General features: G+C 36.8%; 1 protein-coding gene and 1 pseudogene across 1 annotated transcript in view; both read left to right on the top strand.

Annotated features, from left to right (window-relative positions):
- LOC150104487 (transmembrane protein 120 homolog) overlaps nucleotides 1-26,034 on the top strand; it is a 281,398-nt gene that overhangs the window by 246,786 nt on the left and 8,578 nt on the right. The window contains exon 11 of the mRNA XM_090395665.1: nucleotides 7,056-7,124. Coding sequence (XP_090251791.1) covers nucleotides 7,056-7,124 — 69 coding nt within the window. The remainder of the gene's footprint in view (nucleotides 1-7,055; nucleotides 7,125-26,034) is intronic.
- On the top strand, nucleotides 12,211-13,550 carry LOC150104488 (large subunit ribosomal RNA; annotated as a pseudogene).

The raw sequence follows: 26,034 nt of genomic DNA, 5'->3' as shown, positions 1-26,034 counted from the left end.
TTGATTCATTATGACAGAGAGATTGGAATATGTGTTATACCCAGTATTTTTGAAAGCTTCTGCTCGGATTTCATCAATCCCTAGGGCTTTTCCTGCTTTTGTTTGATATTTTTAGTTTTCCTTTTCAGTGAAGTCTTCACAATTTATTGGTAGAGTGGTGGTTAGATGCAGGTCTGCTAACTGATTTGAATGTTGGGGATTATCAGCATTCAGTAATTCTTGAAAGTAGTTTCTCCATTCTTTCATCAAGTTCGAATTTACTGATAGCTGTCTACTGTTCTTGCCATGTCTATACATTAATGCCATGAACATTAAAAAACAAATTGGTTGAGTTTGTTTTATTGGTGAATATGCTGTGGCTTAAAATTGTTGGTATTAGTGAAATCTGGCTCTTGGAATCAAATGCAGTAACTGGAATTAAGTGTAAAGGGCACAGTATTTTTAGGAATGACTGAAGAGATAGGAAACAAGGGGGAATATAACTGATGATATCAGATGACTTAAATTGAAACTCATGAAAACAATGTCCCTGTTTAGCAGTGGATTTGAGTTTATCTGGTGTGAAGTGGAGGCTAACAGGATGAAATATATAATACAGATTGCATCATCAAATTATCCTGTTGGGTTCTAAATTAGTGACTATTATTGGTGACTTAAATTATCCAAATATTGATTGGATAGCAGAGAGAACTCATAAGAGCAAAAAGAATTTATTGTGCTGTCAAATGGTGTTATATTTTATAATAGTGTCAGAAGGTGTCTCAGTTAAGGATATTGACTGTTTTGTCACCAGTTGGTGACAATAATCATGCCATATTGATCTAGGAAGTACCCATCTATATGTAAGTCCAACTCAGATAGTACAAAGGAGACAGATCAAAGATAGTATTCTCCTGCACACTCAGGAGAATACCATCTTTGATCCCCATAGTATTAGTTCTGAATGGGAGTGACATCAGTAATTCATTGGAAGTTTTGAAAATGTACTTAAATGAGACAGTATCTTAATGGTTCTCATTTCAGGATGGGAGTGAAATGGATGTGCAACCTTATTAAGCAAGTTATCCATACGAAATAAAATGACATGGAAGGAATATCACAAAAATAAGAGTGAGAGGAGTTATGCAATATATGATATGAAGCATGTGCCAGAGAAGTTATGAGTATTGTATGTAAAGCTAAATTGGGATATCAAAAAATAATTATCTGTTCAGGCTAAAAGCCATTCAAAAGAATTTCATCATTATGCCCCAAATAAAAAGAAAGAATAAAAAAAAAAAAAAAAACATGATTGAATGCAAAGTAATTAACCTGGTGTATGTAACACAGTGCTAACACTATTTGGATGAAGAGATAGACGTGTATGGGAAAAAGGTTCTAGTACTGTTGCATCTGTATAAGAATTTGTGGTATTGGGACAGATGGAATATCATCATGTATGCTAAAGCAGTGATCAGCCGAACTGGCTAGGCCCTCGATAACTCTTCTTTACAGCTTTTCCACAGCTTCTTTATCCCTTTGGAACCCAAGAGACCAAATCTGTGTTTGCATAATTTTAATCTTAAATAAGGAAATATCCCACATAATGAAAAGATGTATAATAATCCTATGCACCACCCTCATGCAATGAGGGTGGTGCATAGCTGATGTGGCAACTATTGACTTATTGGTATCTCTAAGTGAATATGAAGATTTTAGAGAGAGAAAGAGAGAGATTAGAACTCGCATACCGAAATGGATGGACAAGCTATTTTTTTTGCTAGGAACACCATAGGTTTACTAAAGGGAGTCATGTCTGAGCAGTTTGCTCCTATTTTATAATGTTATGACTGAATTAGATCAAGGGAATGGATACACCATGATACAGTTGGAGTTTGCTAAGGTATTTGATATGATACTATGTGAAAAGCTGTTTCATAAACTAGGGAATATTGGATTGTAATATAAACTATTTCCTTGGATAAGTGTCTGACAGAGAGGTATGAGAAAGTTTGTGTATGAAGAATGTGAATCTCCCAGATTTACGGTGGTCAGTGGTGTGCTGCTGGGATCAGCTCTTGTTCAACTTGTATTGTAATGATATTAGGAAGTGCTTGACCAGAGATCTTCAACTGTTTGCTGATGAAGCAAAAATAGGCAGGAAATCTGAGATTACAGGTATCCCTTGCTTAACGAGGGATTTGATTAACGCGTGAAATTAATTGTGGCAATCCCTTGATATATGTAGCAAGAGTTTTGATTAATGCGCCTTTAAATTTACCACACAAAAACATGCAAGCCTCGTGGGGTGAACATGATGACGTCGTTCCTCCCACGCAGCCGTGCTCCCTGAGTCTGAGTGCCAGCCAGTTACTTCGCTTCCAGCATTAAGAGTGGGTGTATTACAAGCTCCAGTTGTTCTGCTGTATGTATTTACAAATTACTTCTTCATAAATTTTACAGTCCATTAATCATGTCAAAGAATAAGAGCAATCCCACAACCGGTCATTAAGTGAAAAAAAGAAGAGGAAAGTAATTACCTTAGATACAAAACTTGATATAATTAAAAGATTTAAATGTGGTGAAAGTAAAAGTAAGATCGGAAGCGAATTTGGTTTTAACGGGTCTACAATACAGACTAGTTTATCCAAAGCTGATGAGTATTGCGAGCAAGGTAAAGTTGCATCTGCAAGTATGCAATGTACACGTAACTGGAGTGCTATGATGTTTGAAATGGAAGATCTGTTGATTATTTGGCTGGAAGACTGCAATCAAAAGAGAATTCCAATTAGTGCTATAATATCAAGGCCAAAAGCTCTAAGCCTGTTTTCAAGACTTAAAGAGACTAAATATAAAGAAGACAATTCAAAATTCACAGTTAGCAAAGGCTGTCTTGAAAATTTTAAATCTAGGGCTGGACTAAAGAAGGTGAAAATAACAGATGAATCTGCAAGTGCTGATGATGATGCTGCATCCACATTTCCTGCTGAGCTGCAGAAAATTATCGAAGAAAATGATTACGATTACCACCGGATTTTCATGTAGATGAAACTGGCCTCTATTGGGAAAAAAAATTGCCATCTAGAACTTTTAATCAAAAAAAAGAAGCAGCGCAGCCTAGCTATAAAGTATCAAAAGATCTCTTAACACGTTCGCTGCCAACTACGAGTATACTCGTAGTTGGTATATGAGCCTCACAAGCCAACTACGAATATACTCATATGACGCTTACCTCTGGCAACGAGATTGCTCGTACTGACCTTGAAGAAGTGAAAGTACTTGGCATGTGGAGCGTAGCAGCGAAAGTATGTATACTCTTAGTTGGTATATGAGCCTCACAAGCCAACTATGAATATACTCGTATGTTGATTGCTGCCGGCAACAAGATTACTCGTACTGAACAAGCTATGCCCGAGGAGGGGCTTAGTTTGTTAGGTGGCAGTTTAACTGTTCTACTTGGAGAGAATGCTAGTGGAAATTTTAAATTGAAGCCGCTGCTTGTCTATCAAACTCAGAACCCGAGGGCTTTAAAATGATGTAACAAGAACTCTTTAACTGTAATTTGGTGGGTGAATCAGAAGGCTTGTGTTACCCAAAGTCTATTCGAAGATCGGTTTAAGTCTTATTATTGTCTGGCAGTTGATGCTTATTGCAAGAGAGATAACTTTGCTTTCAAAGCTCTTTTGCTTTTAGATAATGCACTTGGTCATCCAAATTCTCTTAATAATCTGTGTGAGAATGTGAAAGTTTTATTTTTCCCACGAAATATGACATCACTGTTACTATTGTTACAAAACTGTTACAAATGTATGTACATGGGCATCATTGCAACTTTCAAAGCCTATTTTCTTAAAAAGGCAGTAGAAAACAATGGGAGAAAATGCGATTATGCTCCAAGAATTTTGGAAAAAATTTAACATTAAACATGCAATTGAAAACATTCATGACTTGTGGGAGCAAGCTTCTTCTAGCTGCATGAGAGCTATTTGGAAAAACCTTCTCCCAGAATGCGCTAATGACTTAGGTTGTTTTCGAAATCCTGTAAACAATGTGGTCAAAGAAATCATTGCAATTGGTGAAGACCTAGATTTTGATGGTGTTGATGCAGAAGATGTTAAAGAATTATTGGATTCAAATTCAAAAGATTTCAGTGACAGTGATCTTCTTGAAATTGAACAACGTACATATGAAGACAACGAACAAATGGAATGTGAAGATGAGGTTCCAAAGGAAATAACAGTCAAAGAACTGAATGGAATATTTTGCAGTTTAGAATCGCTTAAGCAGAAAGTAATGGATATGGATCCAGATGTTAATCGAAGAATGCTTGTTTGCCAAAGTCTGGAGAGTCATTTTGCTTGTTATCGTAGAATTTATGCCGATGAGAAAAAATTAAACTGTTCAAACGACTCTTTATAACTTCTTTTGATTAAAAAAAATTGCAGTAACTAATGTAGGTACAAGTATTTATTAAACATTTACTTTGCATTCATTTTTTATCTTTCCTAAAAGAGTACCATATGAAACGAATTATTAATACAGTAATTGATCAGGGACGAATTGTACTTTTTACCATTGATTATTATATTTGATTAACGTGATTTTGATATATGCGGTAACATCGAGGGATTAATTAACCATGTTCATCAAGGGATACGTGTACTGATATATATAGCATTCGCTATATATATCAGTACATATAGCGAATGCTATATATATTGATATATATAGAATAGGCTAGAAGTGTGGGCAAATGATAAAAATGGCTTATCATTTATTTGTTAGTAGCTAAAATTATATGCTTTGACATGATGAGATATTCAATAGCATGTTATATTGGTGGGATTATGCTCAGAGTAATTGATGAGGCTAGAGATCTAGGAGTTATGGTGATAGGAAGTTGAAGAGTTGTAGAAAAATTTGCAAATACAACTCAGAAGATAATTGCTGTGTTGAAACAAATATTGACATATAAGGATGTGGAAGTTATTGCCTCTTCACAAGTCCTTGATCGGTCTACATGGATTGCACAGATTTGGTTTCTTGGGTTCCAAAGAGGTAAAGAAGCTGTGGAAAAGCTGCAAAGTGTTATAAAGATGATATGGAATGTTGATTATGAGGATGGATTGAGAGTATGTGTATGACTGGTAGACAGAAGAAAGACTGATAGTACGGTAGAGGTCTATGTACTTTTGAGAGGACATTTTAGGATCTCGGTTGGTAAAATTTTTCATTATATGAAAGTGGGAAGAGGACAAGGGAACATCTGAAGACGTTCAGTTTGTACATGTGTGGTTAAGAAATGGCTGAGAACTAGTTTTTCTCTCAGAAAACTGCGAGTTAACCTGTTGAAGTAATGAATGCATCTAACGTGAATGAGTTTAAGAGAATGTATGACAACCGGTATGGATGATATATAGCTGTCCTTGACTCCCTGTAGATCTAATAATAATAAAAAATGAAAAACATTTTTTTCATACTGTGTTATTGTATTTTGTCCCCCTGCAAAGTCATTTTTTTTAATAATATTTTTTTAATATTTTTTTAAAATTGTATATGTTTGTTCTTACTTCACATTGACTGATAATAAAGATAATTGATTTAAAAATACATATCAGGTAATCCCAAAAGTATTGGCTTTTGGCATTAAATTTTGAAAGGTTATAAAGGATATGACATTGATGGTAGTAGTGTCATAGTTGGAGAATTAAGTAGTAGTGGTGAGGATGAGATGTATTTAGCTAAGTAGAGTAGTGTGCCCTCCCATGATGAGTCTTTGGACTCCCTGGAGGTGTCACATAATAATAAAAGATAAATCACTTGGTAATATAATCAGGTATATATTCTCCATTTGAATCAATAATGCTCTTTCAACATTGTGAAAGCTTCATAATGCCATTTCTATAGAATTCAGGAGATTTGGAGGCAAAGAAGTTGCATAGGCTCAATTTCAGTGTCTGTAATGTATCATATAGTTTTTCATTAATGAAATGTTGCAAACTTCAAAATAAGTGGTAATATGAAGGTACAAGATCAGGAGAATATGGAGGATGTGCAAGATTTTCCCAGCTGAGTTCTTCAATCTTAGTACAGGTGATTTTTGCACTTTGAAGACATGCGTTATCATGGTGAAAAACAACACCCTTTTTTGAAAGAAAAAAACACCTATTTTTTTCTTTCAGTATTTTATTAAATCGATTGAGTAGTTTGCAGTATACTTCAGCTGTGATTGTCTGGTTTGGTGTGCAAGAGTTCAAAGTTTATAATACCAGCTATATCCCACAAAACACTTATCAAAACCTTCTGAGGGTGAAGGTTGCTTTAACTCTAGGTTTAGTCTGTTCGCCTGAATGGCGAACTGGCTAAAATTTTTTTAAATATACATTTTTTTAAAAAATTTAATAATGATGATGAAAAACTTCTCCAGCTGCAGTACAGTATCCCTAATTTATGGAATCCTATTGACTTATTGGGACATAAAAAAAAAAAAAAAAGAGAGGTTCTTGGGCAAGTACGCTTTTTTTTAATTTAATTTTTTTAATTAAATGTGGAAAGTAGGATTTTGCATAATTTATTGAGCCATGCACATGTGTATCACTAGAAAGTGTCATTTCACGGTCCTCTAATATTCAGACGGTACCAAGCTATTTGGATAATGCAGAGTGCATCGTAATATAATTTTTTGACATGAGATTGCTATGGTATTGAACCCTGTTCTCTGAAAAACACTGACAGTTCGTAACAACTATCAGACCATCGAAAACCTACAGCATAAATAAAAGGCAAATATACAAACTCCTGGGCAGAGTTCATGTCATTAAAGCAGTGCAAACCAAGGCAGTTCTGATGCTGAAGGTTATATTCTCTTAAGCACTCTGGTAAATTATGAAACTGTTTTTTTTTTAGTTTCAGTTCCATCTTGCCATAATGATGACAGATTAATAATATCCTTTAATAACATAACATCTTGTCAGATTGAAACCTTTTAGACTCTTCCAAAGATATTATAGTAATATCTTTTGAAGAGTTTCTTACAAGATTAAGTTTAAATTAACATTTTCCACTCTTTTCTATAGATTTTTCAGCTGTGCAATGCATATGCCCTTTACAAATTGAGCCTATTACCTGAATGTACTGAATGGCAGGTGAGCATAAATTTGAATAATTCATAATTTAACTAATACTTTATGCATATATAAAGGTATGCATTATTATAAGTGTACAACTTGGTACATGCTGTCCTGTCAAAGGAATGTGGATTACCAACTATTCTCTGTCCTTGCAATTCAATATTCATTATGTAATGTATTACTAATAAAACTTACCATTAAAAATTGTGTTCATTACAACAGTATTTGTTTAGCAGCAAGTTGATTTATATCTCCATATAGGGACTACAAAGGTCTTTTAGCATATTAGAATAAAATTCATGAATTGCACATTTCTTTCATAGTTAACAGAAATTATACATGCTGTGAATTTTATTTAAATTATTATTTTCTCTCAAGCAAGTGGAAAGGCTTATACATTGGCAGTACATGTTAGTTTATTTTCACAGTATTAATTACAACACAAAATAAGAAAATAATTATCATCATCATCATCAAATTCCTGACATGTACCCTCAAGGGAGGGTGTACAGGATATGATAGTACTACATGAAAAATTTACATCATTACTAACTTCCTATCTACAATTTTCCTCCAAATCAGTCTGTTACTTGTCAAGACTCCAATATTATCATTATCAGATCTTATATTTCTATCGTCTAAGGCACATTGTACTATATCAATCCACCTATATCTTGGTTTTCCTCTGGGTCGTTTTCCTGCCAACCTGGCAGAGAACATTTGTTTTGCTAATCTTTCCTCGCCCATTCTGTTTAAGTGGCCTTGCCACCTGTGATGAGTTCTGCTAAGGCATTCCTGGATGCCGACAATGTCAAGTTCTTTACTAATATCCTCATTTTTAATATGATATTGCCATTGATGCCGTCTCTTCATGCCTCTAATCTTTCTCAGGACTCTCATATCTGCGGTCTCTAGTCTTTGGTCAAGTGTTTTACTTCTGACCCAGCTCTCAGATCCATAAGTTAAAACTGGTTTGAACACTGTCTTGTATACAGCTAATTTAGTGTTCTGACTCATTTCTATCTTATTCCATATGAATTTATTCAATTGACTTCCTACCATACCAGCTTTGTTAATTCTGTTGTCTATTTTCATATTTAATTTACCATCTTCAGTAAAAATCGTGCCTAAGTAGCTAAAATGTTTTACTTGTTCCACAGGTTCCCCATTCACAACACATTTGACATTTTCAATGATTCTGTCTATTTTCATTGTCTTTGTCTTTTTATTGCTGACCTTCATACCATATCTATTACAACAGTTATTCAATTTGGTCAGGGAATCTTGCAAACATGTAGCTGATTTATTTAGAAGTATAACATCATCCGCATAAAGCAAAGAGCTGACATTAACATATCCAATTCTGATATCATGTTTAATACCACTTTCCTTCATAATGTGATCCATATAGATAATGAATAACAGAGGGTATAATGTACATCCTTGTCTAACACCAAATTTAACATTAAACCATCTTCCTGTACTTCAATTCTAACTGCCGACTTACAACTCAAATACAGACTAAGTATTGCTTGATATAATGCCCCATCGACACCATGTAACTGTAGCGTATTGAATAGATTCTCTCTTGGCACCTTGTTGTATGCCTTTTCAGATCGACAAAATTTAAATAGAGATCTTTGTTATATTCCCATGCTTTCTCAACTATTTGTCGTAAAGTGAAGATCTGATCCTGACAGTCTCTATTTGGCCTGAATCCAGCTTGTTCTTCACCAAGCTTTCCTTGAACAATTCTTCTCAACAGTTTCTCAAGTATACTTGCATAGATCTTGGCAGAAACACTCAGTATGGAAATATCTCCGTAATTCTCACATTCAGTTTTATATCCCTTTTTATATATGGGTAATATTAGAGCTCTACTCCAATCATCGGGAATTCGTCCCTCTGTCCAGGCTTTCTCAACTATGCAGTGCAGCCTTTGTAAGACTTTTATACCACCATACTTCAGCATTTCTGGTTGAATATCATCTACTCCTTCTGCCTTTCCATATTTCAAGCATTTGATGGCTTTTTCTACTTCAAGTATGGATATGTATTCCTGACTGTATGCCTGTTGAGTGTTTTTTATCAATGCTTGTTTCATTTAGCAATTTTTCAAAGTAATTACTCCATACTTCAAGGATATCTTTTTCTCCTGTTTGCCAAATTCATCCTATGACTTTTGTTAGCTAGTTTTACACAGTGTTTAGCTTTCTTACATTTGTCTCTGTATTCTTGAAGAGCACATGCTGACTTATTTGCCAGGAACTTTTGACATGCTTTCTTCTTTTCCTTCACTGCCTCTTTAACTTCCTGTGTCCACCATGGAGTTCTGATTTTTCTATCCTTGCAGACAACCTCACCACATGCCTCTCTGGCTGAATCAATCGGGTTTTCTTCAAGGCTTGCCACTGAATCTTCAAGGTTTGGTTCCTGTTCTCAAATTCTTTCATTTTTTCTTGAATAATCTTTGTGTATTTTAGTCTACAGTTCACATCTTAGAGCTGCTCAACTTTTATTTGCTTTAAAACTTTCCTACATGTTATTCTTTTCAATATGAAATTCAATTTTATCCTGCTCAGGACTAAATAGTGATCGCTTCCAATTTCAAATCCTCTGTACACTCTGGTGTCATGCTACAGGAAGAAAACATCACTATCAACAATAACATAGTCAATGAGATTTTTCTTATTTCTTGCCTCTTCTCTCCATGTGAATCTGTGCACATTTTTGTGTTGGAACATGGTGTTAGTAATAACCATTCCATGTCCTGAGCAGAAATCCAATAGGTATTTGCCATTATCATTAGCTTTGCTGTTTTCTCCAAATTTTCCCCAAATATTTTTCTATGTCTGACAATCATTTCCTACTCTGCTATTTATATCCCCAACAAGAACCAACTTTTCTTTTTTCATTGTGTCAGTTGCTTTTTCTGAAGCATCAAAAAATTCCTCCACTTCTACTTTAGTAGAACCTTCTGTGGGACCATAGGCACAAATAAGTCTCATTGTCCAATTCCCCATTCTGATATTTCCCCACATCACTCTACTTGAGACTGCCTGCCATTCAAGAAGATTAGCCTCGTATTTTGTGCTGAATACTATGGCTACTCCTTCTTTTTCGTGATTGTCATTTCCTGAATATAACATTTTGTATTTATTGCTCAGAAAGATCTAACCAGTTTTTGTCTTTTTTGTTTCAGTCATCCCTATTATGTCGATCTGGTACTTATCTAATTCCTTAGCTAGCTCCATTTCTTTGCCATTCAGGCTTCTTATGTTGATAGTATCGATCTTTAACTGTGGTGATGTTGGTTTGGGGTGTGCTTTCAGATTTGTTCCAGTAGCTGATTTTTCTCTGTTCGCCTCGGTTCTCTGGCGTAAACAACGGGGGCCTTGTTTAACCGGGCAATGCCCCAGAAGGTATGAAATTTTGTCCTGTTTGTACCATCATTTTTCTAAAGATAATAATTAATATTTATTAACTTATTAGCTGATATTTTGCTGGTATTATATCCAGCATTTTGAAAGCACGAGAACAGTTTATTACAGTACAAAAACAACAATTTGGGTATAACAGTGGGACTTGTTTAAAGAAAATGTAAAAGACAACACAAAGAACTAAAGTCCTAATTTGTCATCTTCTGTGTTGGAAAAAAGAGAGAAAGCAAGTATTGCTTAGATTTTAAAATGACTGTTTCCCAGATTTTTGATAAATTTATGCAGCAATACTTGTTTAGATTTAGAATATGTTTTAAAGCTGTCGTTGATTCCAAAAGAATCTCTCTGACTTATAATGACTTCGGTGTAGCACTTTTGTTTTCTTCCATTTGATCCTGTGTGAAGGGATATCCAAGGAATGATCTGCTAAACCCGACTTGCCATAATGATAGTGCTTCTTTTTTATGTTCACCAAGGCAGATGTCAACAGTCCTTCCTGTCTCTCCTTAGTAAGCCAGGTCACAAGAACAGGGTACTTCATAAACTCCTGGATTCGATAAAGGAGAGAATTTGTTCTTAGATGAATGGATGAGGTTTGGCATATGATTTAAATATGGTGCACACTGATATTTATTAAGCACTCTAGATATCTTTTTAGACGTGACTTGAATATATGGAATGGTAATGGTTTTGCTGTAGTCTTGTGTGATAGGCAATGGAGGAGATTTCTGGGGAGCATTTAATATATTTTCTATGCTATGGGGATTATAGCCATTGGCTAAGAAAGTGTGATGCAAGTGAGTGAGTTCAGTGGTAAGAGCATTGTCATTGGAATGGATTCCTCTAGCTCTGTGAATACCACACTCTTTAGCTGGTGATGGTGGTGTGACTGTTTATGCAAATATCTCCCTATATTTTTCTATAAGCAGAAAAAGATAATGTACAATAAGGAAGCCATGTGATTAGTGTATCTATAAAATATACTAAATGCAGACAGTCATTAGCTTCCTGTTCCATAGTACATTTTAGGGTGTTGGCTATTTAAATGCACTAAAAATGTATCCAAGATGTAATAAATTTAGTTTAATTCTTTATCCAAGTGTAAGCAAACAAAGTTTGCCCTTGAAGTATCATCAGGACTGAGGCAATTCGTGGTAAAGGTGGACTAATCTCTCATCACTGGTCTTAGTATCTCCCATAATGCAGAGCACATTTCTTTGTGGATATGTTAATGCTATGCATTAAGGGAAGGGCCACTACCCAGACTGGGTTTGACCTTTATCGAGGTCTCGTCAGTGGGAGCCAAACCCAGAGGTTCTGATACTAAGGTGGAAGTAATGGAGAAGTCATGTTTACCTATACGAGTTGCCAAAAGTGTCTCACCGTATTATTAAGTTACTCTGGATTTAGAGAAAAATATTAGAAGTTTTTTCCCCACTTGGTTAGACTATAATAAATTTAGTTTAATCCTTTATCCAAGTGTAAGCAAAGAAAGTTTGCACCTGAAGTATCTTCAGGACTGAGGCAACTCATGGTAAAGGTGGGCTAAGCTCTCATCACTTGTCTTAGTATCTCCCATAATGCAAAGCACATCTCCTTGCAGATATGTATAATGCTATGCATTAAGGGAATGGCCACTACCCAGACCGGTTTCGACCTTTATTGAGGTCTTGTCTGTGGGAGGTGCACGAGTCATTAGGTCTTGAATAAGTCCAAAGGCATAATGAAGGTGAAGGCCAACACTCGCATCAGCTTCGTTGGGATCTCGTGTCGCAACCACGGCACTTGAGCACCAACGGTCCATCCCTCTTGCATCGCCAGTGGGGCAGAGTGAGAGCGTACATGTTGGGACCCAAAAGGTGGTGAACTATGCCTGGGCAGGACGAAGCCAGAGGAAATTCTGGTGAAGGTCCGCAGTGGTTCTGACATTCAAATCGATCGTCCGGCCCAGGGTATAGGGGCAAAAGACTAATTGAACTGTGTCGATTGGTTCACGAAAAGTGAACTTCAGAGGGAACCGTGTGGTTCCCTCTGAAGTTTCTCTCAGGATAGCTGGCGCTCGAGGGAATCAGTCTCATCCAGTAAAGCGAATGATTAGAGGCCTTGGGGCCTAAAATGACCTCAACCTATTCTCAAACTTTAAATGGGTGAGAAGTCCGGCTTGCTTAACTCGAAGCCCAGACGAAATGATGAGAGTGCGAGTGGGTCACTTTTGGTAAGTAGAACTGGTGCTGTGGGATGAGCCAAACACTGGATTTCGGTGCCCAATGCAAGACGCTTATGAGATCCCCATGAAAGGTGTTGTTGCTATAGGCAGCAGGACGGTGGCCATGGAAGTCAAAATCCACTAAGGAGTGTGTAACAAGTCACCTGTCAAAGCAACTAGCTCTGAAAATTGATGGTGCTCCTGTGTCGAGCCCATATCTGACCGCTGCCGCAGAAAATAGCCTGACTCTTATGCGGTAGTGAGTAGGAGGGTCGCAGCACCATGCATTGAAGGTGCTTGGCATAAGCCTGCCTGGAGCTTTGGCACAGATCTTGGTGGTAGTAGCAAATACTCAAGTGAGAACCTTGAGGACTGAGGTGGAGGAGGGTTCCATGTGAACAGCAGTTGAACATGGGTCAGTTGGTCCTAAGGGATAGGAGAAATCCATTCCGAAGCGGGATGTTGTGAAAAAAAGCTGGTCCTGCCGGTCGACCGAAAGGGAATTGGGTTGATATTTCCACATGGAGATCGGCCCCTCTGGGGCCAAGTGCAGTAATGCAACCGAACTCAGAGAAGTCGACGGGAGTCCCTTGGAGAGTTGTCTTTTCTTTGTAAGGGTTTGGCTTCCTGGAATCAGTTCATCCGGAGATAGGGATGCTATCCCCTTAAAGCACTGCACCCCCTTTGCTGTCCGGAGTGCTGTCGGCCCTTAAAAATCCGAGGGAGAGAGTGTGATTTTCGTGCCGGACTGTACCCATATCTGCAGCAGGTCTCTAAGATGAACAACCTCTATTCAATAGAATAATGTAGGTAAGGGAAGTTGGCAAAATGGATCCGTAATCTCAGGACAAGGATTGGCTCTGAGGACTGGGCTCGTCGGGACTGGGATTCGAAGCAGGTATGTCACTGCACCGGTACTAGGTGAAACTGTCCAGTGATGGAATGGTTGACCCTGGACCAGCGTCGAGGCCTTCCCATGGAATGCCTTCGCTGTGCGGCATGCCGGATGGCCCGTCTGGTGTGACCGTTTCGGCTGGCAACTAACAGCCGACTCAGAACTGGCACGGACCAGAGGAATCTGACTGTCTAATTAAAGCAAAGCATATTGCGAAATGGTTGTTGAGAGGTGTTGTCGCCAGTGTGATTTCTACCCAGTACTCTGAATGTTTAAGTGAAAGAATATCAATCAAGATCGCAGGTAATTGGCAGGAGTAAACATGACTCTCCTTTGAGATAGATGTGTGGGATGGAGCCCTTGTCCAGCTGGTGAGATTACTTACTATTTCTATTGAAATAATTCATCAGGGAAAACCTGATGAGTGCAAGATTGCGCAATTTGTTATTTGGTGAGAAATTTATAAAGATATAAAGATATTACAGGTTAATAATAAATATTTTTCTAAGTTTTTCAGTAGCATATGTCATCAGAGGTTCCTGTTGATATCTACTGAAAGTAATTCCAGGTGACTACTTTCGTTATATCGGGTTTGGGTGACCATCGAGGATCCCAAAGAGATATGCCTGGCTCCGTTGTGTAATCTGAGAAGGATTGGGCCGTCGTGCTGTCTTTAATGTGAGGAATTGCCATCCCACCCATGCACCTATACACATGAGCTTATTGTAGGGAACTGGCTAATGACTGATCTTTCTTAGAGTTGGGAAGAGGTGAAAGACTTTCACTGTGCCCCTATGCACATACACTGTAGGAAGGTTTATTTCTAATTCACAGGCACTGGTGTGTGCTCGGTGGATTGCAGATCACTGAGTCGATATGCCTAATAATGAATTACTCTGTCTGATGGATAAAATATTATTATTTGAAGTTCCCTGTTAGGAGTAGGAGGGAATCTAGTTCCTAGATGTAAGCTATTTTAAGGTAGATTTAAGCCAGTATGTAAGCTAGTTTGTAAGTTGGGAACAAGAAATGGTGTGCTTGGTCATGATTGAAATAATAAAATTGAATAATTCCGCACCATTCTGATGTGACATGCGAGCATCAAATCATCTGCAGATGACCTAGGTACTGGTCTGGGTGTCATGCTTAAAAGAGCAGCCACTATACTGCGAAACTTCCAACATCTTTCTCTAAATCCAGAGTAATTTAATAATAAGGTGAGGCACCTTTTGGCAACTCATATAGGTAAATATGACTTCTCCATTACTTCCACATTAGTATCACCACCTCTGGGTCTGGCTCCCACTGACGAGACCTCAATGAAAGTCGAAACTGGTCTGGATAGTGGCCCTTCCCTTAATGCATAGCGTTATACATATCCACAAGGAGATGTGCTTTGCATTATGGGAGATACTAAGACAAGGAGTGATGAGAGCTTGCCCACCTTTACCATGAGTTGCCTCAGTCCTGAAGATACTTCAGGTGCAAACTTTGTTTGCTTACACTTGGATAAAGGATTAAACTAAATTTATTATAGTCTAACCAAGTGGGGGAAAAAAACTTCCACCATGTATCCAAGATGTCTGGATCATGTGGCTAAATAGCAAACACATCATCAACATAATGTAGCTAAACCACTGGATTGTGAGTGACTATTCATAGCTAGTTTTTCCAAGTGTTCTATGTAAAAATTGGCTAATGGGGGCAGCCCATTGCTTTCCCATATAGTCGTTTGCATATCTTCTCTTTACATCAAAAATAATCTACATGTACTATAAATTTAAATAGTTCAAATATATCTGGAGGGGAAATGTGACTTTAGCAAATCAAGGGTTTAAATTAACAGTACATTTTCTAATAAGGTAATAAATATTAATTATTTTCTCAACATTCTGTGTTGTAATAAGTACTATGAAAATTAACTAATATCTTATTTTCACTATAAGATGGTTACGTCATAAAATCACAGAAATATAACAACATTCTGTATTTGAGTTTCATAGATCTGGAAAAATCATGCAAGAAAGTTTTGAGAGAGAAGCTGTTCAAAATGTCAAGCATGTGGAGTAAAGAGGGGATAAACAGGACATTATACACAGCAATATAGTCTATATTTAAGTGGTAATACTTTGTGCATAACTATAATATATGTGTCGTCGTTGAGAATTAAATGAAGTACAGAATAACTGTTTGACATAAAATCGGGTGAGACAAGGGGGGACACACAATCTCCACTCTTAAGGATCATTTATTACTGGTCACATTATAATGGAATGCAGAATTACATCTGATATCAGTATCATAGATATTCATCTCAGCTCTTAATTTAAGCAGATGATTGTAAACTTAGCTGAATTCTCAATGGAAAATGTTTAGCACAAATAAAATATGTCAGCTCTTTAGGCACCACATTTAGTGAAAAAAAATTAAATATTTTTAAATTAAAAAACTAAAATTATTATTATACGGGTATCTCCACGGAGTCAACTAATTGCAAGAGTTGACTAACCATCATTCACATCCATACTAACCATTATTCACACAATATCTATCACACCTCTTCTTAATCATTCACTGTCATGGAAGTCCATTCTACTCAATCACTACTCTCCAAGAAAAAAAATATAGTCACACATCCTTACTAATCATACTGTTATACAATTTTCAAGAGATGACTCCTTGTTTTCTTCCTCCTCATCATGTATTTAAAAAATTTATTTTGTGTCAGGCTTCATAGATTCCCCTTAGTAACTTATAATAGGTTTCTATCATGTCTCCTTTTTACCAATCTAGCCAGGCCATATACATTCAAGCAGATGTTATCAGACTCAGATAAATTGCTTGATGTTTTTTAACTTTTATAAGAAACAGATTTGTGTGCAAACACATTGGACTGAAATTTTATTTATATGCAAATGCTGTACTGCTTAACATGATTTTTGTACTTTCATATTATTTACTAATAATATCTTTGGCTCTAATTATATATTGGGTTTTATCCTTTATCCAAGTGTTAGCAAACAAAGTTTGTGCCTGAAGTACTTTCAGGAGTGGGGCTACTCGTGGTAAAGGTGGTGTATAAGTTCTCTTCACTTGCCTTAGTATCTCCCGTACTGCAAAGCATATCTCCTTGTAGACATGCATGATGCTATGCATTAAGGACCACTACCAGGACTGGGTTTGACCTTTATTGAGGTCTAATCAGTGGGAGCCAGACCCAGAGGTGGTGACACTAAAGTGGAAGCAATGGAGAAGTCATATTTACCTATACAGGTTGCCAAAGGGTGTCGCACCCTATTAATAAAATTCTCTGGATTAGAGATAAGTTTAAGGAAGTTTTCACTTGGCTATGCTACTCATTATATATTGGATTTTATGCTTTATCCAAGTGTTAGCAAACAAAGTTTGCACCTGACGTACTTTCAGGACTGGGGCAACTCGTGGTAAAGGTGGTATAAGTTCTCATCACTTGCCTTAGTATCTCCCATAATGCAAAGCATATCTCCTTGCGGACATGTATAAGCCTGTGCATTAAAGGAAGGGCCACTACCCAGACCGGTTTTGACCTTTATTGAGGTCTCATCAGTGGGAGCCAGACCCAGAGAAGTCTAATGGAGAAGTCATATATATTGGATAAAACCCAATATATAATTAGTAGCAGAGCCAAGTGAAAAAACTTCCATAAACTTATCTCTAATCCAGAGAATTTTATTAATAGGGTGTTGATACCCTTTGGCAACTTGTATAGGTAAATATAACTTCTCCATTACTTCCACCTTAGTGGGTCTGGCTCCCAATGATGAGACCTCAATAAAGGTCGAAACCTGTCTGGGTAGTGGCCCTTGCTTTAATGCATTGCATTATACATGCCTGCAAGGAGATGTGTTTTGTATTATGGGAGATACTAAGGCAAGTGACGAGAACTTATACCACCTTCGCCACGAGTTGCCCCAGTCCTGAAAGTACTTCAGGCCCAAATTTTGTTTGCTAACTAACACTTGGATAAAGGATAAAACCTAATATATAATTAGTAGCATAGCTAAGTGAAAAAACTTCCATAATTATCTTTGGTTATTTATGTACTATTGTAACCTTTGCTATGGTGCACTATGATTTTTGTTGTTCTTGTGCCAATAAAATAGAAACCTGAGAAACCAAATGAAATCTGAATCCTCTCCACCCCTTGCTCCCCAAGAAATCCAAATGACTGAATCTGTGCACACAGTAGTTGTGATTTGGCTGAATAAACTCCTCTCTTTATCTTTCTGTATGTTCTTCAACATCCAAGTAATTCTTTGAACTATTTTTCCAACTTTGCAATATGTGCTCTGAACTTAAAGTCTCTCTCTCTAACATCATCCCCATACCCCTAGCCTCATCAATTTTCTCTAATTTAGTACCATGATATGAAGTATATAATCTTTTCATACTAAAATGCATTATATTAGATTTTGCAATGTTAAATTGACAACCTGTCTTTTGTCCATGCTACTAATTTATTTTAATCATCGTGCAGAATATCTACATCACCTTTAACAGTTACTGTCTTCCCCAGTTACTTTTTCGATTACTGAATATTCCTTGCTTAAATCTTCTGCTGTCATTATTGTACAAATTATATAGGAGTTGCTTTAGCACAGAGCTCTGGAGCACTCCACTAGTCATCCTCATTTGCCTTGATTCCACTCATTTATACACACCCACTGATGTCAATCTCTCACCCCCCCCCTCAATCCATGCCACCAACATCATTTCCATTTTCTCCAACTTATTTAAGTTTTCCATGCTGTATTCAGTCAAGATGCTATTATAAAATGAGAAATTATTAAGGCAAGATCTAACTTTTACAAAGCAATGCTGCTTACTGTAGAGTATCATATTCCTGTCTGCCCATTCCTGAATTTTACCTGGAACTGACTTTTCAGTACTTGAATCAACACTTCTGAGATACTAATTGGTTAGTAATTTGCTATTTCTGTATTGGAACTGCCTTTATATAAAGGAACAGTCTTGACTTCTTTCCACTTCCTTGCAATTTTGCCAGAGCTGAGACTTAAAAGAACTTCATCAGAAGCAAGATACTTCAGGTGCAAACTTTGTTTGCTTACACTTGGATAAAGGATTAAACTAAATATATGATTTATAGTCTAACCAAGTTGGAGGGGGAAAAAAAACTTCCAATATTTTTCTCTGATCCAGAGTAATTTAATAATAAGGTGTGACACCTTTTGGCAACTTGTATAGGTGAATATGACTTCTGCATTGCTTCAGCCTTGGTATCACCTCTGAGTCTGGCTCCAACTGAAGAGACCTCAATAAAGGTCGAAACCGGTCTGGGTAGTGAAGCTTTGTCCACTTTTGCTATGAGTTGCCCCAGTCCTGAAGATACTTCAGGTGCAAACTTGGAGAAAGAATTAAACTAAATATATAATTTATAGTCTAACAATCTTTCTCTAATCCAGAGTAATCTAATAATAACGTGCGACACCTTTTGGCAGCTCGTATAGGTGAATGTGACTTCTGCATTGCTTCAACTTTGGTATCACCTCTGGATCTGGCTCCTACCGAAGAGACATCAGTAAAGGTTGAAACCTGGCTGGGTAGTGACCCTTCCCATAATGCATAGCATTATACATGTCTGCAAGGAGATATGCTTTGCATTATGAGATGTGAAGCTTTATCCAACTTTGCTACGAGTTGCCCGAGTCCTGAAGATACTTCAGGTGCAAACTTTGTTTGCTTAAACTTGGATAAAGGGTTAAACTAAATATATAATTCATTGCCAGTTTTCTTGTAGCACACAGGCTGATATCCTGTGCAGCTTCCGTTCATCTACTTCAATTCTTACATCATTAACTGCAATGTCGTCACCTAGATGATATATCTTTACAAAGTGATCACTCAATAACTCGATTATTTCTCCTGCTCATGTCACCTTCTTAACATGAGCATTAATAAGTGTTCTTCCTTTTACTAAATTCAAAAAATCTTTTGGATTTAGTTTTGCCTGCTTAGCTGATTTTCTCTCACAGTCTGATTTAGCCTTCCGTTTACCATATTAGTCATCCTTTTTGCTTTGTATTGCTCATGAATATTGTAATCACCAGTTTCTTTGTAAATACAGTAAACCCTCGATTTTACGGACTTCGGATTTAACGGTCAAAATTTCCGGTCCATATGTGACGTGAAAATTAACACCCTGTTAATTTTAAAATGCTTTCAACCAAGATTGGCTATAATTAAATTAACAGGTTATTTTTTGTTATTAATTTCCTGTTATTTTTAACAAATTTTCGTGAATAGGCCATCATATGTTGAAAAAACACTGTAGTAATTTAGCCGACATAAATGAGTCACAGGTCATAAAACATGTCCGGTGAATGATTAGCACGTGATCACACTAGTCGTGCTGTAATTGGTTATTTTGTTGCATGGCGTGACTTCCTGCAGCAGTTTTAACATGTGCTGGCCAATGTTCCGATGTGCACGAAGCCATTCCCAGTAGTGTGCATTTGTTTACTCACAGTGAATGGTTTATGTATGTATGCATTTTATAGACCTACAATCGGAAAATCCACTTATTATATAATGGACTTTCGGATTTAAAGGACACCCCCTCGCCTGATTTAGTCTGTACTGTATTCCCTTCAAAATTGGTTACTTATTTATTTTTTGCATCTTCTGTGTATCTCTTGTATATGCAGTCTGATACGGCATCTCTCAAAAAATCCCTGATCACTTTTCGTGCACTACCGACATTCTTTCCCAGTAGTTTAGGCTAGGAAACCTAAACATAGGCTTTCTATTGTGCATTTGATGAACAGCCCATTTTTCTACCCATTGCAGGGTTTAGGCCTCTTCCATTGAGGGAGGTTTTGGGTATACTACTCCCATGGTGACTCAGTCCATGTTGGGAGAGTGTATTTATACTTGGGTGAATGAATGTATGAAGGTGGAAGACAATCACAAACATCCATGCCTACGTGGGATTCGAACTTACAGCCGCTTGGCTGGAGAGGGGATACGCTAACCACTCGGCCAACCAGGCCAGCATAGGCTTTCTATTTCCACATAAATTCTTTCTTGACTGAGAATTCCATATGTTGAGCAACCTTCTAAAATAAGACTGCATGGTAACTTTCCCTGATTGGAGGTAGAGTTGCTACTTTAGGTATGGACAGATCTTCTGATTCTATTACCAGATCCATTGCTTTCAACTCCCTAGCTCCTATTTAAACCTTACTTAAACTAAAGTATACCCACATGTTCCTTTGTAGCTCTGTGGAAATGTATTTGCATGTATAATGTTAGGCCACCCAAAGAAAGACCATTACAGGTGTGATTCTATTCATCAACTAGTCTTTTTCTAATTCTTTCTTTATTAAGGTTGCCAAATTAGTTGATGTTTGCAACATGTACAGTAGGTTTCCCCCCCTAAATACTCTTTCACTTGAAAAGTTGATTCATTGATAGCTTAGGCTCAATATTAGGCCCAAAGAATGGAGACTGGCTAACCAGTAGGTCTAAATGAGCTCATCAAATTCCCTTTCATTGAATAAAAGGTGCTAATTGCTTTATTTATTGAGCTTACTGGCTGCATGCATGATAGGCATTGAACTTTCATCAGCATAATGCATACTGAAAAAAGAATTCTATAGATATATATAATCCAAATTAGGCATAATTAGTGCCTTTACTGTGGAGCTATCATTCTCCTTATCCATACATGTCAGCATTCTATGCATTACAGCAGCATGTTTTTTTGCATGTGTCTCCTAAACTTCAGTTTCCCCATCCACCAAGAGCCTCAGATCCCTTGCCTCCTCTAGCTCCTGAAGCAAAGCTCCTCCAATATGAGGGAGGAGCTTTGCATTTTTTCTTTTGCCTGGACCCAGGCAAGAGAAGATTGAGGAAACCTAAGACTTATGACGCTCTTCTTTCAATTACCGACATCAGACCTCATATGGCAGTGGACCCAGGCATGAGAGGATTTAAAAACCTAAGACTTATGATGCTTCTCTTTCGTTTACTGTCATCGGACCTCATGTGGCGGTGGACCCAGGCAAAAAAAGATTGAGAAACCTAAGACAAAATCCTTCCCGATGATTCCACTTATAAAGGCCTAGACTTCGTTATACACATGTGTGTGTGCACCTCTTGAAACTTCCATATATAGTCATGCGTTGACATCCAAACATGTCATACTTCATGTGTCTTTTGAAATTGCCATATATGGACATAGGTTAACAGCATTACATAATGATGTTATGCACCATATTATTTTAACAAAGGCCTATGATTAAGTTATTACAAAATACAAAAATTTATTACAACCAAAATTGATATTCCTTTAAGTGCAATTCCCCTGGGGAAACATGGGAAAACCGAACATAAGTTACTTATCATGAGAGATTTTACAATATCATTAAGTCTAACACTTAGATCCCATAAGTTGTGTTAACTACGTGCTGCATAAGGTAGTTGTCCCTAAAAGCTCCAGGAATTTGATCTCCTTACTCACACATGATATCTTGCTTCCTGTCAATGCTGCCATAGTTAGCTACCCATTATTTACACCATATCATTTGTCTGAATATTTCATGGGAAAACCGAACATAAGTTACTTATCATGAGAGATTTTACAATATCATTAAGTCTAACACTTAGATCCCATAAGTTGTGTTAACTACGTGCTGCATAAGGTAGTTGTCCCTAAAAGCTCCAGGAATTTGATCTCCTTACTCACACATGATATCTTGCTTCCTGTCAATGCTGCCATAGTTAGCTACCCATTATTTACACCATATCATTTGTCTGAATATTTCAGAATAATCTTCCTATGTATTCCCTGTCCTGTAGTAACATCCCATTAAATATCTAAAATGTGTGCTTTACCTCAACCTCACACCCAAATGGCCTTCAGGCCATTTGGGTGTGAGGTTGGTTTCTTCAAATTCCACATTGAGAGGACACAACTCTTTCTACATCATCAGTGGTATCCCATCTTCTCTTTTATGCATTCTATCTTTTTGAAAAATGCTATTATCACATTTTATTCCCATGAGTATGTCATCGTCCTTTAACCACATCTCACTAACACCCGTGATTTGTGGACTGACTAACTGTATGAACGCCACAAACTCTGCACTCTTATTCCTAATGCTCCCTGCTTTGGTTTATAAGCAGAGTAGCTTTTTTCCCTTTCCTTCCAATAATTGCTTACCCCATCAATGAAGTCTTTTGATTCTGCTACTTCTGTTGAGGTCATCCCTGTATTCCTATCTTGTCTTCCTTTGTTCATTATCTCACACTAATTCTTATATCTTACATTCACAGTTCCACCATTTAGTTTTCATTTCCCTGACTGGCTATCTGCTTTTCTCTTCTCATCTACCTAGTTTCACACTACAACTCGCACTCAAATTCAAACTGTCTCCAGTAAACAGCTCTCTCCTACCTTCAAATTTATCTCATACATCCACAAATCCAAGTGTCTCTTCCTGCACATTCTCTTCTTGTACATTCACAATTCTTCTTCCCACTCTCTCCACTTCACTGTCTCTAGTAACAAATCTTGTGCTATCTTATTCAACTTCCTTCCAAATCATTTGTTCTAACCAACACAGCCAACTCCTCTGCATTTCTCTCCTCTTCAGAGCATCAGACATTCCCCCTATTGTTGCTCCTCTCAGATATACTTTTGACACCTGCTCCATTTTTACATTTTTCACTGTAGTCTCCATACACTGCTTTCCACTGCATTCATCATTTTTGACTCATCCGTCACTGGTACTCACTTTCTTTTACCACCAACGTCTATCTCAGTTTACGTTGTAAATTCCTTAAATAATTTAATACTCATGTGTTTCCAACGTATAAGCCTATCTACAAGAAGTTGTTTATAAGGCCTTGATATGTCCACATCTGGATTACTGTGCTCGAATCTGATTTCCTGGGGATTAGGAAGTGGTGGAGAAGATTCAGAGGTGAGCGACCAAGATGGTGAGTGGTCTGTGGAATGTTCCATATGAGGATAGATTGAGCGTGTGTGTGGATTGCAGAAGTTGGTTCATAGGAGAAAAATACTAGATATGATAGAAACATTTAAGTTACTAATAAGATTATAGTTTTATAGTATTGATGCAGGGGAAGTGTTTTGGCACTTGGCTAGAGGGGCCAGAAGAAGAGGTCATCCCTGGAAGTTGAATAAAAATGTGGTTAGTAGGGGTGGTGTGAGTACTAGATTTTTTGCTTGGAGAGTTATGAATGAGTGGAATGGGTTGCTAGAGTCAGTTGTGAATGCTTTGTCTGGGAATGAAAACGAGTACACGATGGGTTCAAGGAGAAGTATGATATATTGTGTGGATAGTTTGGATCTCCCACAATGAGTCTTAGGACTCCATAGAGATGCCTGTACAATAATGATAATAATAAAGATTTTGACTGTGCATGCCATGAATGCTTGCAATTCATTTTACTGCTGCAACATAGGCCTTCTGCTTATCCAGGTTATAATGAAGATCTACAATAAAAAAAAAATTCCTATGTATGAGACTTGAGGTTACAAAAGGATAAAAGATGGTAATGACAATAGGATGATTTACCATTAGTTATTAAGACCAAGAACATCTATGTATGTGTGCCTAGAACCGATGAACGTCAATAAAGGTCGGAACTGGTCTAGATAATGACCTTTCCCCATAATAATTATATCTACTCATCCATCCTCTTTCCCCATAATGTTTAGCATTATACATTGTCCTAAAGGAAATATGCTTTGCATTATGGGATTCTTAAGGCAACTGATGTGAAGTCATCAGTCTCTATATACAAGTAGTTTAGTTGTTATATACTTCACACACAAATTTTATTTGTTTACACTTGGATAAGGATTAACAAGAACATAATTTCTGGCAAGTTTAATTGAAAGAGACACCTTCTTTGTCTCTTTTTTTTTACTTTTCATGCAAATGATTATTATCAAAATTATTTGTTTCCACCACTATTCCTTCTTCCAGGTTTCATGCTTAATTCCTTCATTGATAAATTTTTTTCCTACCATATGTAGTCTTTTCACTCAGACATCATTGCTGTTAAATAGTTCTTAATCAATGCTAAAGTAGAATTTGTTTGTTGTTTCTGATGATGAACATTTCAATTGTGTATTTTTAATCATTTAAAAAATTTGTTTAAACAATTTACATTTAAACATACAATTTTTTAAAAAAAATTGTAAATGTAATAAAATATACAGGTACTTGAATTTTAATTGTTTATATTTTTTTACAGAACAGTTTCATTTTATTTTTTCTTTTAATTGCTTTTTTTTTTATCATTGAACAGTAGCTAGGCTTATAGGTATGATTTACTTATAACAGAGAGCTGTGATGTTTTGTGGAGAAGAGGAAGTTCTTGTATTCAATTCTAATATAAAAACTTTTTTTATATATTAAAAAAAAAAAAAATGACCAAAGTAAATCACTTAAGATAATCTGACTCTTTGACTTTGTATAAACTAAAATTGAGTAAATTATCCGTTTACACTAATTTGCAGAAATTTAATAAAAGGGCAGACCACTAAATTGAAAGATGTGGTAAAGAAGTTTTTCAAGATACTACTTTTCATCTGGAAACAAATTCTTTAATTTATGTAAAATATTCCTATAAAACTGATGGATTCAACTATTCCGTGTCCACTATTTTAAGCCGGCCTGGTTGGCCGAATGGTTAGCATATCTGCTCTCCAGCCAAAAGGCTGCACGTTCGAATCCTGCCGTGGGCATGGATGTTTGTGATTGTCTGTGGAAATACTAGTGGTGGTGAGCAGTAGATGGAGTTGGTATAGTTGCGGTTAGTTGTAGTTTGTGGAATGAGCTATAGAGTAGGTACTCTCCCTCGATGAGTTTTTGGACTCAGCGAGGTGTCATTTAATAATAATAATAATTAAAAAGTTCCATTTACAATAGAATATATATAAAGTTAATAACTAATATCTTTAACTTGTTTTCATGTTCTTACTTTTATCACCATTATCAGCATCAAATTCCTGACACATGTACCCTTAGGGGGTGTACAGGATATGATAGTACTACATGAAAAATTACATCATTAGTAACTTCCTATCTACAATTTATCTCCAAATCAATCTGCTACCTGTCAAGACTCCAACATTATCAGATCTTATATTTCTGTCTTCTAAGGCACTTTTTACTATAGCAATCAATTTTTAGTCCACACGATTAGCCTAGTGGCTGTATACTTTGCAACCATATGCCTGGGGAAGGAGTGTCCTAGGTTTGATTCCCGTCAGTGATGTTAGGAGCTGAAGGATCTTGCTCAGCCATAGCCAAGTTAGCCGGTCTTGAACATGGACAGTAGGTTTTT

The sequence above is a fragment of the Typopeltis vanoorti genome, chromosome 7 (assembly GCF_054136105.1).
Source record: "Typopeltis vanoorti isolate ZY-2024b chromosome 7, IOZ_Tvanoo_1.0, whole genome shotgun sequence".
NCBI lineage: Eukaryota > Metazoa > Arthropoda > Arachnida > Uropygi > Thelyphonidae > Typopeltis > Typopeltis vanoorti.
Note: the sequence above shows the minus strand (reverse complement) of the source record. Positions and strands in the feature narration are given on the sequence as shown.